This window comes from Elephas maximus, chromosome 24, assembly GCF_024166365.1.
Source record: "Elephas maximus indicus isolate mEleMax1 chromosome 24, mEleMax1 primary haplotype, whole genome shotgun sequence".
In the NCBI taxonomy this organism is placed as follows: Eukaryota; Metazoa; Chordata; class Mammalia; order Proboscidea; family Elephantidae; genus Elephas; species Elephas maximus.
Genome location: NC_064842.1, coordinates 10,177,152 through 10,190,175, shown reverse-complemented (window position 1 = coordinate 10,190,175; position 13,024 = coordinate 10,177,152). Strand labels below are relative to the sequence as shown.

The 13,024-nt window shown below is 38.8% G+C and overlaps 1 protein-coding gene across 9 annotated transcripts in view; it reads right to left on the bottom strand.

The window, feature by feature from the left end:
- The window catches only part of MARK1 (microtubule affinity regulating kinase 1), a 153,887-nt gene that overhangs the window by 36,071 nt on the left and 104,792 nt on the right, over nucleotides 1-13,024 (bottom strand). For 8 of the 9 annotated variants that reach the window (XM_049867993.1, XM_049867995.1, XM_049867987.1 and 5 more), the window contains 2 exons: nucleotides 6,475-6,711; nucleotides 6,264-6,383 (listed from right to left, as the gene is read on the bottom strand). In XM_049867993.1, coding sequence (XP_049723950.1) covers nucleotides 6,264-6,383; nucleotides 6,475-6,711 — 357 coding nt within the window. Of the gene's footprint in view, nucleotides 1-6,263; nucleotides 6,384-6,474; nucleotides 6,712-13,024 lie in introns of those variants that run through there. The other variant, XM_049867996.1, reaches the window with a different exon arrangement.

Here is a 13,024-nt window from a genome sequence, read left to right as displayed (position 1 = left end):
CAAGATAAAAATTAGTGTGTGCGCACACGCGTGCACATAGCAAGCCCTTAAGAGGTCAATTATTTAGGGGAAATAAGATTTACTCATGCAACCTACGAATGGAACACACAATAACGTGAACTATCCAAAACCGTGCTACTGACAGTGAGCGATGGCAAAGACAAAAAGAATAACTTGTGGTGTGTCTGGGGTTTTCAGGGAAGAAATCATAAGGAAGTAGGATCTGAACTAACCCTTGAAATGTCAGTGCTATTTAAAAAAAAAAAAAAAAATTTTTTTTTTTTTTTGTGTGGAAAAACCAGGGTAGATGGATGTGAGGAGGGACTCGTGAAGAAGCTCTCTTCTTTGATTTGGAACAAAGATAACATGCAATGAAGAATGGAAGGTATCAAAGATAAGATGCAATGAAGAATGGAAGGTGTCTTCATAGGGTGAACTTCGTCTGCCAGGCAATGGAGAAGAGCCATATTTTATTAAACAAGAAAGATAAGCAATATTTTAAAAACAGCACTGGGAAAGAAACAATACAAGGACACATAGAAGGACACTCACTTTGCTAGTCCTTGCATGAACTTAGTTTTGAGGCAAGGCTGAGCCGGGGAGGGCGGAGAAAGGCAGCGATAAGGGAAGGCAATGGGGCTTTACCTAGAGAATGAACTCACGCTTACTTTCCCTTTCTATTATCCTCACCATTAAAAATCAGGGCTCCTTGACATTAATCTTACATCTGCCAACCACCAAGAAGTGTCTACTTAACAAAGTCTGTTTCACAACAGTTGAATTTCAAAACAGAATAAAAATACTGTGAAGAAAGTTTGACTAAAGGAAAATATTTCTTCTCAGAATGGAAGGTAAAGGTTAAAAGGAAGATGATCTGCTTAACACTGGGAATAATACACTTTATACTTAGGTGCTAGGAGTCAGAATTCACTTGATGGCAATGGGTTTGATTTGGTTTACACCCAGGTGCACATTAAAAAATCAACTTTAGGAAAGACAGATACAAAGAAACTTTTCTTACATGATTTCAACCTTTGTAAAGTACACCAAATACTCCTGAATCTGTACCTAGAAATTTCTCATTTAAAAAAAGCTATTATGACAAGAGATAAGTGGTAACTCTGGTGAAGGGTAAGACCGTACTCGATACTGGGGAACCCAGAACAACTTGTACAAGGCAAGGGCACGGAAGCTCCGCAGACACGTCCGAACTCCCTGAGGGACCAAACTGCTGGGCTGAGGGCTGTGGGGACCATGGTTTCCAGGAACATCCAGCTCAATTGGCATAACATGGTTTATAAAGAAAACGTTCTACATTCTGCTTAGGTGAGTAGCATCTGGGGTCAACCAACATACTCCACTAGTCTCATCCCTTCGGGGAGCAAGGGAGAACGAAGAAAACTAATGATACAAAGGAAAGATTACTCCAAAGGACTAATGAACCACATCTACCATGGTCTCCACCAGACTGAGTTCAGTACAACTAGATGGTGCCCGGATACCACCACTGACTGCTCTGACAGGGATCACAACAGAGGGTCCTGGACAGAGCTAGAGAAAAATGTAGAACAAAATCCTAATTCACAAGAAAAAGACCTGACTTACTGGCCTGACAGAGACTGGAGAAATCCTGAGAGTATGGCCCCCGGACACCCTTTTAGCTCAGTAATGAAGTCACTCCTGAGGTTCCCTCTTCATCCAAAGATTAGACAGGCCCATAAAACAAAACAAAACTAAAGGGGCAAACCAAACTCGCTGCCGTTGAGTGGATTCTGACTATAGCAACCGTACAGGACAGAGTAGAACTGCCCCATAGAGTTTCCAAGGAGTGCCTGGTGGATTCGACTTGAAAAGAATTATATAACTGCTTGTTTAAATCTACAAACATATGACAAGCAAGTAAACTGTGAAACTAATTTCATTAATTTTATTTTCATGAGGGAGGATAAATAAGGCATTTACCTCACAAGGCTTCAAGAAACACTTATGTACATAAAACACACAGTCCTATTTGAAAAGCAACAGGAAGGTGTAGAAGTTAAATAAAAAGTTTAGTATGACAATAAGCCCACACACGAGATTCTCAAAATCAATTTTCAGTATTAACAAATATATGGAAAAGAAAGATCAGCAATTTTTGCTGGTCCTCATCAGCAATTTTTGATTCTCAAGTAACAGTGAAAACGAATACAGAGTTCCATTTTTTTTTAAGAGGGGAAATATTTCCTATGAAAATCTACAAAGCTGATTCAAATCTATAATGTTACTAATAGACTCATTTACACAAGTAGTTAAACAAAGTTCATAAATGAATGACACAGTTAACCTTTAAAAATGATCAGCTTGACTGCTAATAAAAGAAACAAATTAAAACAACTGCAGTAAGTTGTATTACAACCATAAAGGTATCAGATACTAAAAATTATTAGAGCCAACACTGAATCAAGCTGCAGAGAATAGGGACATTCAAACACCTTAGGTCACACACAACCTTTTGGCAGTGAAAGAAAGAAGCTTTAAGGTTCTTAATAGCCACTGACCCAGTGATTCCACTCTGGAAAATTTATCCATGCACATATATTCCAAAGAGAAAAAAAAAAGTATGCCACGTTGTTTTCAGTAAAAATTATGGGAACAACTCAAATGTGTGATAAACATGGAATTGTTAATTATGACACATAACCTAATAGCTACGAAAAACTTTTAAGAAAAAAAAAGAATAAAAAATATGAAAACATTACTGCTGTAGAAAAATTTATGCTTACACCCTTATGGGGTAAAGAATCTAGTTTTACCCCAAGTAAGGAGACCTTTGTCTTTGGCTCTGGAGAAACCACCCTTGGGTAACTGGGGTGTCTTGGTCTGGGACTTCCAGGCCACACTAGAGGGTCTGTGCTGGCAAGTGGAGGCTGGCCAGATCGGGAAAGACTGACCTGGGATGCCAATATCACCTAGTGTCAGGAAACATGATTTAGTCTCTTATGCAGTACTGGCTGATAAAAAGCCCAGAACACGAAGGATCAGAGGGCTTCCTGGTTAGCAAGAACTTCTGCTCTTGAAAGGGCAGTGGATTCCTTGATACACGGAAGCTTCGGGTTGGAAATCTTCCAGACCACGCACTATGAGTCTCTTTGCTTCTATCCTTTCTAGCTATAATAAGTCTGTAGTCTTAATTGTGGTTTACTCTTGTGAACTCTGAGTCGTCCAAGCGAATGAGTGAACCTAAAGGGGTAGTAGGAGCCAACAGGTCAGGCCAGAAAGTAAGGGTGTCCGTGTGGACTCCTGAGCTTGCGGCTGGCATCCTGAGAAGGTGGCGGGAAACCAGCCCCTAATTTGTAGCTCGCAGGTCAAAAGGTTGGGGTGTCGTGTGGCTTCCCCCAACATTCAGCTGGTGTCTGCCTATTTGGCAGTCAAAAGGATGGTGTCCTTTTCACTTGAGACCTCTGACCTAGGTCTGGGTGGCTAAGGTCAGAAAGAGAAAGAGAGAGAGTGCCTCGGGGGCAGGTGGAGACAAGGACAGAGAGTGGGATTGTGAGGACTGGATTCGTGTTGATTCATACTGTGCAACCCTGAAGATGAGTTTTTTTGAAAATAGTAGGATACTTTGCTATAGAGCTGATAATAAAGATGAAGTTGGTATGAAAAATAAAAAAGAAGACTATGTAATATAATTTTCAAAGTCACTGCTATTTTAAGGGGAGTTTCCTAAGGTTGGAGCCCTACGGGGGCAGTGGTTAAGAGCTTGGCTGCTAACCAAAGGTGGGCAGTCTGAATCCACCAGCCACTCCTTGTACACCTTATGGGCAGCTCTACTCTGTCCTATAGAGTCGCTGTGAGTTGGAATCAACTGGACGACAATGGATTTGTTTTTTTGTTGTTTTTTTTTCTCCCCTATGGTTTAGCTTAAGAAATCTTTTTTTATGTATCAGGTTTCTCTGAAAAGTTACTTTTGGGAACTGTGAAGTAGACCAGCCTTTGTAGAATGACACCTGCAATATCAGAATGTTTACAATATGAACTCATGGTTCCACAGATGACAAACTAAGTTTAGCTAATGTGAACAGGAGGTTTGAGATTATATTCAAATACATCAAGTTGAGCTTCTGATGACCAAATGTCTTCATAGTAATAACCTGGCTTCTAAATTCAACTCAAAGAACTAACTCAATGCTAAGGATGAAAGACTTAAGTATCTGGTTACTATAAATTAATCACCTTTAAGACACTAAGTATGTCTCATTGATTGCCCAAAGAGGTTGGTAACACTTATTCCCCAAAATAATTTTTGTTTCTTCTTTTTACTCTGCTCATTTGCTTAGCTGATGCTTCAACTCCTGGCATTTTATTAAGTGACATCACGTAAGGTGGGTTCCTATGATAAAAGTGGGTCATGAAGTAGGATTAAGAGAGACTTATGTCCCCATAAAATTTTAGAAGTGACAGGAGAGTCAACAGTTGAACTTTTTAGCTATTTCACATCATGTTCTATGAATGATGGTTGAAAGAAAGCGTAGAAAAGCCATGATGTGGAAGTAGGTTTGTCCACTGCACAAGTTCTCCATGAAAACACTAAAATCCCTTCCCCACCTCCCCCGCCAAAGAAAAAACACAAAAGTCAGAGGAAGGAATTAATCACGCTTAAATTAAGTCTCTCTAACAAAAAAGTCGAATAATTGATCCACTAACATAAAGCTCGTAAAATAATTTCCCAGTGGAAGTCACCATCCCTTAACTTCCATCAAACATACTTTATCTTTTTGTGAGAAATACGTTTGTGGACATAAAACTACAAAGCCCCACCTAACCTGAGAGCTCTGCACACAGGGATGGTTCCCTATGAGGCTGTCTCCTAGCCAGCCTGGAGTCAGTGCCAGAAAGCCCCACTGCTACACTATAAAACAACAGTCTAACTGAGGTTAGTTCTCTGCATTTTCTACCCTTCTACTGAGGCAAATAAAGAAAGACAAACAAGCACTACTGAACAACACATGCTGAATTTCTGAAATTATTTTACTACGTACTAAGATACCATTCTCAAAGACAGATGAACCACATACAAGGAATAAGCTGTTCTAACTTTAGAGTCAGAAGGGAAAACGAATAGACATTTGGGCTCTGTGACCCTCTAATCAAATGTGGCTGTAAGCTACCTGGTACATCTGCAACGGTCTCTACTATTAAAAATAACCACATAAATGAAATGTCTGGAGGCAACACGACAGTGTGTGAAGAAGTGAAATGTCTGTTTCCAACATTTTCTATTTAAATATCTGTAAATATTCTGTACTGGTGTGGAGAGGTTTCTATTTGTTTTTTAAATACTGGTTACTAATTTCAGACACAGACATTAAGTATTCATTGGATTAGAATTTTCACTCTCTGCCATTATCCTTGAAATATTTATTGAGTATCTACTAAGCACAAAGTTTCCATTTTGGGCCAAAGGATTTCCGAGAGAGGTTAAGTTTTCCTCCTTTTCCAACCAAAAGTCAATTTTATCTCTATTTTTATGTCGTTGTTTTATGTTCAATACTTCACTGCAGGACCAAGAAGAAACAATAGTCTTTAGAGGAACCTGTGGCAATTTCTGAGTAATGACTCAGGCCATTTTCCCGAGCTCTAAACAAAAGAGGAATCAGGTGATTTAATAGTTTTCCTAAAAATCACTGGGGAAAAAAATATTAGAAATGCTCTTCAGTTCCTGGAATGTTTTAATGGTTAAATATGCTGGAGTACAAAAAATTACTTACTTCCCTACCACCACCAACTGCTCTGACGTGGATCACAATAGAGGGTCCCGGACAGAGCGGGAGAAAAATGTAGAACAAAATCCAAATTCACAAAAAAAGACCAGACTTACTGGTCTGACAGAGACTGGAGGGGTCCCCAAGACTATGGCCCCCAGATACCTGCTAACTCAGAACTATACCCCTTCCCCAAGTCCACATTTCAGCCCAAAATTAGACAGGCCTATAAAACAAACCATAACACACTTGAGGAACCTGGTTCTTAGTGCAATCAAGTATACGAGACCAAATGGGCAACACCTGCCCAAAAGTAAAGACGAGAAGGCAGGAAGGGACAAGAAAACTGGACACGGGGATCCCAGGGTGGAAAGGCAAAGGGGGAGAGGGCTGACACCTTGTCAGGAATTGCAAGCAATGTTACAAAACGGTTTGTGTATAAATTTTTGAATGAAAAACTAATTTGCACTGTAAACTTTCACCTAAAGCACAATAAAATTAAAAAAAAAACAAACTTACTTCCAAGCTGCCTCTCTTTATTGGGTTCAATACTAATAACTTCTTCAGAAGATTTTCGCAGTCTGTGGACATATAGAAGGGAATACGGTATTTCCCTCGTAAGACTCGCTCCCGCAGTTCCTTACAAAAGCAGAACAAAGCACTTACAACTGGCTTTTCCAATGATCACGTTTGAGGATAAAAACAAAATAACATAGAATTTAGCTGATACCTTTAAATTCTGGCCATCAAATGGCAAGGAGCCACTGACCAGTGTATAGAGAATGACTCCGAGGCTCCACACATCCACCTCAGGCCCGTCGTACTTCTTGCCTTGGAAAAGCTCCGGAGCAGCATAGGGCGGGCTTCCACAAAACGTGTCCAATTTGTTCCCAACTGTAAATTCATTACTAAAACCAAAGTCAGCAATTTTAATATTCATATCAGCATCAAGGAGAAGGTTTTCAGCCTAAGAGGAAAATCACAAAAAGGACAATGTAAAAAGCCTACGTACAATAAAAATTCTCGTTTAATTATTTCAGATCACAAACATATGTTTCTTCCCTCTCATTTAAAAACACGGTATCAAATTTCAGAAGCCCAGCACGGTACTGTACCGTGTAACTGCAAAGAATTACATCTACAAAAGACTGAATTTTAAAGCTAAAAAGGGAAGATTCTCATTTACATAAACATATATATCTGTTTAAGTCAGGTTATTTAAAATTCTCCACCCCCCCCAAGGTTATTTCAAACCCATTTTCCCCCCATGGTAAGAAACACCCTGGAATGGTACTTTAATGTGACCTATTCTGAAGACTTAAGTCACCATAACACTGATCCATCTTGGACTTAAACCAAGAAGTTTACCAAAAAAGTTCTATTTTAATAAGGGATCATCGGTGAATACAAGGTTCAAGAGTATATCTATAATAACTGCCACTGAGGTGGTCTACCGCTACTGAATTCATTTCTTTGTCCTCCCTTGTAGAATGCCACCTGAACAGAGTACTGTTCTCTCAGTAAAACAAAACGATACAGGTTCCACTTGATTTACTGTCTATTTTAAATTTCCTTTTGTTATTCTAAAACTAGACTCTTTCCTAGAAGTACGATACGGTATAAAGCAGTGATTTTTTTCCCAACACATTTTCAGATGCTGGTTTTCCTAAATCTTAAGAGTCGCTCAAAGAAAAAAATTTAAATGTGCCTTTTGAAAATGTAAGTGATTCAACAAAGGATTTGTTTTTGCATGTTTTATTTCAAATTCTATGTCGTAAGCCATAGATAAAAGTTACAGGTTACTTTGTAGATGTTTTATCAGGTCCTCTAAAAATAATAAAAGTTGCCTAAAATGAAAGTCTGAGCTCTACATCATTAAAGGGTCCACAGCAGGCATCAGAGCCAGGCACTCTGCCCACATCCATTCCCTCCTCTTTTTCTTTTTAAAGATATACTAGCTTGGAATCCCCCTACATGCATGCAAAAACTGTACAATGAATAAGGAAGACGGAAGAAGAACTGACGCCTTTGAATTACAGTGTTGGCGAAGAATATTGAATATACCACGGAATGCCAGAAGAATGAACAAATCTGTCTTGGAATAAGTACAGCCGGAATGCTCCTTAGGAGCAAGGATGGCAAGGCTTCATCTCACATACTTTGGACATGTTATCAGGAGGGACCGGTCCCTGGAGAAGGACATCATGCTTGGGAAAGTAGAGGGTCAGTGAAAAAGAAGACCCTCAATAAGAGGGATGGACACAGCGGCTGAAACAATGGGCTCAAGCATAACAACGAACATGAGGACGGCACAGAGCCAGGCTGTGTTTCACTCTGTTGTATAAAGAGTCGCTATGAGTCGGAACTGACCTGATGGCAGCTAACAACAATAACAAGCTTGGAATATTTGTTTTTGTTGCATTTGGAAAATGGAGACACACCTGGCACCCAAGAATATGCAACCGAGAATGTGTTATCATTTATGACATATTCTAAAAATAAATCAATTTCAGAGATTTATTTAGATCGGAACATTTATGGACTGTCTGACAAAATCGGGTTATTCTGATGTTCTGATTTAAAGGTCCAGTCATTGTAAATTTCCAAGTCCATCTGTGGGCAAGATGAACTTTTCTCAGTCTATCTAAAGAAATCTGGATGGTTATTATAATAGCTGGCTGCCTCAGAAGAGGAGAGACAGAGGAGGTTTCGAGGTCTCCTTTCAGGGGTGTACAGAAAAACTCCCTCCTCTGGACTGGAGGAAAAACACAGGGTGGTGAACGTGATCTTCTGCCATGTTCATTTCCATGGCATTACATGATCGCTTTTCCCTGTAAGAAATGAGATGATAAACTGGGAGTCAAGCATACAGGCAAGGGAACCGCCCTCTTCTTTCTGAGTGAAAAAACTGAGAAACAGGAAATTTGGAGCAGTAGAAAATCTGTAAACTCAGAAAGAGACAAAATATAAGACTAGACTTCTGACAACACCACTGGCAAGGTTTCCCCAGGTAAGCCAGGGTGGTCTAACACCAGAAAACCTGTTGCTGAAGGTCAGCAAGTCAACAAATTAAAAGAGAAAAACCATTATGATAATTTCAGGAAATGCAGAAAAGAATCTGATGAAGTTTCTGCACTCAATCAAGATTGAAAAAAAAAAAGAAAAACTCTTAGTAACCCAGGAATAGAAGGGTAATTCTTCAGTCTGATAAAGAGTAATTACCCAATCTTACACTAAACATTATGCTCAACAGAAAACTCTCTTTAAACCAGGAATATAGGAAGGATGCTTGCTAACATGAATTCTTTTCACTTGGAGGTCCTAAAAAGCATAGGATGATAGAAAAGACAAAAGCGTAAGGAACAGAAATGAAGAAACAAAACTATCCATACTGAAAAAATGTACTAGAACTAAAAGGAGATCAATAAGGTTACTAGATATAAAATAATTATACGAAAACAATTACGTTACTAGACAACACAGCCAACAAAGAATACATTTAAAATAATACCATTTTCATGATGGAATACTACGTAACTCATTCTATGAAGCCACCATATCCCTGATACCAAAACCAGGTAAAGACACCACAAAAAAAGAAAACTACAGACCTATATCCCTCATGAACATAGATGCAAAAATCCTCAACAAAGTTCTAGCCAATAGAATTCAACAACATATCAAAAAAATAATCCACCACGACCAAGTGGGATTTATACCAGGTATGCGAGGCTGGTTTAATTTTAGAAAAACCATTAATGTAATCCACCATATAAATAAAACAAAAGACAAAAACCACATGATCTTATCAATTGATGCAGAAAAGGCATTTGACAAAGTCCAACACCCATTTATGATAAAAACTCTCACCAAAATAGGAATTGAAGGAAAATTCCTCAACATAACAAAGGGCATCTACACAAAGCCAACAGCCAGCATCACCCTAAATGGAGTGAGCCTGAAAGCATTTCCCTTGAGAACGGGAACCAGACAAGGATGCCCTTTATCATCACTCTTATTCAACATTGTGCTAGAGGTCCTAGCCAGAGCAATTAGGCTAGACAAACAAATAAAGGGCATCCAGATTGGCAGGAGGAAGTCAAATTATCTCTATTTGCAGATGACATGATCTTATACACAGAAAACCCTAAGGAATCCTCCAGAAAACTACTGAAACTAATAGAAGAGTTTGGCAGAGTCTCAGGTTATAAGATAAACATACAAAAATCACTTGGATTCCTCTACATCAACAAAAAGAACATCGAAGAGGAAATCACCAAATCAATACCATTCACAGTAGCCACCAAGAAGATAAAATACTTAGGAATAATTCTTACCAAAGATGTAAAAGGCCTATATAAAGAAAACTACAAAGTACTACTACAAGAAACTAAAAAGGACCTACATAAGTGGAAAAACATACCTTGCTCATGGATAGGAAGACTTAACATAGTAAAAATGTCTATTCTACCAAAAGCCATCTACACATACAATGCACTTCTGATCCAAATTCCAATGACATTTTTTAATGTGATGGAGAAACAAATCACCAACTTCATATGGAAGGGAAAGAAGCCCCGGATAAGTGAAGCATTACTGAAAAAGAAGAAGGAAATGGGAGGCCTCACTCTACCTGATTTTAGAACATATTATACAGCCACAGTAGTCAAAACAGCCTGGTACTGGTACAACAACAGGCACATAGACCAATGGAACAGAATAGAGAACCCAGATATAAATCCATCCACATATCAGCAGCTGATATTTGACAAAGGCCCAGTATCAGTTAATTGGGGAAAAGATAGTCTTTTTAACAAATGGTGCTGGCATAACTGGATATCCATTTGCAAAAAAATGAAACAGGACCCATACCTCACACCATGCACAAAAACTAACTCCAAGTGGATCAAAGATCTAAACATAAAGACTAAAACGATAAAGATCATGGAAGAAAAAACAGGGACAACGTTAGGAGCCCTAATACAAGGCATAAACAGAATACAAAACATTACCAAAAATGATGAAGAGAAACCAGATAACTGGGAGCTCCTAAAAATCAAATACCTATGCTCATCTAAAGATTTCACCAAAAGAGTAAAAAGACCACCTACAGATTGGGAAAGAATTTTCAGCTATGACATCTCCGACCAGCACCTGATCTCTAAAATCTATATGATTCTGTTAAAACTCAACCACAAAAAGACAAACGAGCCAATCAAAAAGTGGGCAAAGGATATGAACACGCACTTCACTAAAGAAGATATTCAGGCAGCTAACAGATACATGAGAAAATGCTCTCTATCATTAGCCATTAGAGAAATGCAAATTAAAACTACAATGAGATTCCATCTCACTCCAACAAGGCTGGCATTAATCCAAAAAACACAAAATAATATATGTTGGAGAGGCTGAAGAACACCAAGGTCACACGATAACTATGACCCCAAGAGACAGAAAGGGCCCCATGAACCAGAGACTTACATCATCCTGAGACCAAAAGAACTAGATGGTGCCCGGCCACAACCGATGACTGCCCTGGCAGGAAGCACAACAGAGAACCCCTGAGGGAGCAGGAGAACGGTGGGATGCAGACCCCAAATTCTCATAAAAAGACCAGACTTAATGGTCTGACTGATACTAGAAGAATCACGGCGGTCATGGTCCCCAAACCTTCTGTTGGCCCAGGACAGGAACCATTCCCGAAGACAACTCATCAGACATGGAAGGGACTGGACAATGGGTTGGAGAGAGATGCTGAAGAAGAGTGAGCTACTTGTATCAGGTGGACACTTGAGACTGTGTTGGTATCTCCCGTCTGGAGGGGAGATAGGAGGGTAGAGAGGGTTAGAAACTGGCAAAATTGTCACGAAAGGAGAGACTGGAAGGAGGGAGTGGGCTGACTCATTAGGGGGAGAGTAAGTGGGAGTATGGAGTAAGGTGTATATAAGCTTCTATGTGACAGACTGACTTGATTTGTAAACTTTCACTTAAAGCACAATAAAAATTATTAAAAAAAAATACCATTTTCAATCACAACAAAAATCTAAAAATATCCAAGAACAAATCTAATTAACAATGTCTGAGCTTGACAGAATAATACAAAACATCACTGAAAGAAACAAAAGGCCTAAATCAATAGAAAGATATACCATGTTTATAGATGGTGTGACTCAATATCACAAAGAAGGTAATTTCCTCTAGTTAACTCATAATTCAATGTATTTCAAAATGAAATTCCAACAGGGTGTCTTACAGAAATTGACCACCTAATAATAAAACCCACATTGAAGTATAAAGAATCAAGAATAGTCAAAATCTATTTGAACAATAATAATAATGAGGGAAGAATCATCACATAAGATATAAAAACTTAATGGACAGCTACTGTTGGAATGACAAAAAGATCAATGGCAAAAAAGGAAGTTTGGAAAGAGACCCAGATATTCATGGGAGCTTTGTATGTGAAAGTGACGGTAGTTAGAGCCACCAGAGAAAGGATGGTTCAATAAATGCTCTTGGGACAATTAGCTACCTGTATGCAAAAGGATTAACTATAAACAAAAATACATCTGTATTATTATAAATGCCATGATGATATACGCTACTTGCAAAAAAAAAAATCAAATCTCACAGAAGTATGTAAAGTAAGATGCGAAAGTTCTCCCCACTCCATTGTCAGATGTCCCTGCGGGAATCACTTTTTTCTATGCATATAAAACAGACATGCCCATTTACATATATATAAGCTCACTTAAAATGCCACTATATAATATACACTATTCTGTATTTTTTTTTTTTTTTGCAATAAAATATCATAGATGTCTTTCCACATCACTACGTGTACATATTACTCATTTTTAGGGAAGCTCTAGTATCCCTTAGTATAAATATTCAATAATGTACCTAAACCTCTACTGATGGACCTTTAAGTTTTTCACATCTTTTTCTTGGGCTGACACTCAGGCTCACTGCAAGGCTGGCTAATTGTTGAAGGAGGGCCCTGATACAAAACCAATTTACAAAGATTTGAAGAGGTTCCCCTCACCCCAATATTCAAGGAAATTTCTGGCAAAACACTAGGTGAACACAAGGTAAGGAATGGCAACTCCAATGTCCACAAACATCCAGGAAAGTCCCATTTCCATCAAGTCATTTCCAAATCATAGTGACCTCACAGGATGGAGAACTGCCCCACAGGGTTTTCAAGGAGTGGCTGATGGATTCGAACTACTAACCTTTTGGTTAGCAGCTGAGCTCTTAACCACTGCACCACTAGGGTT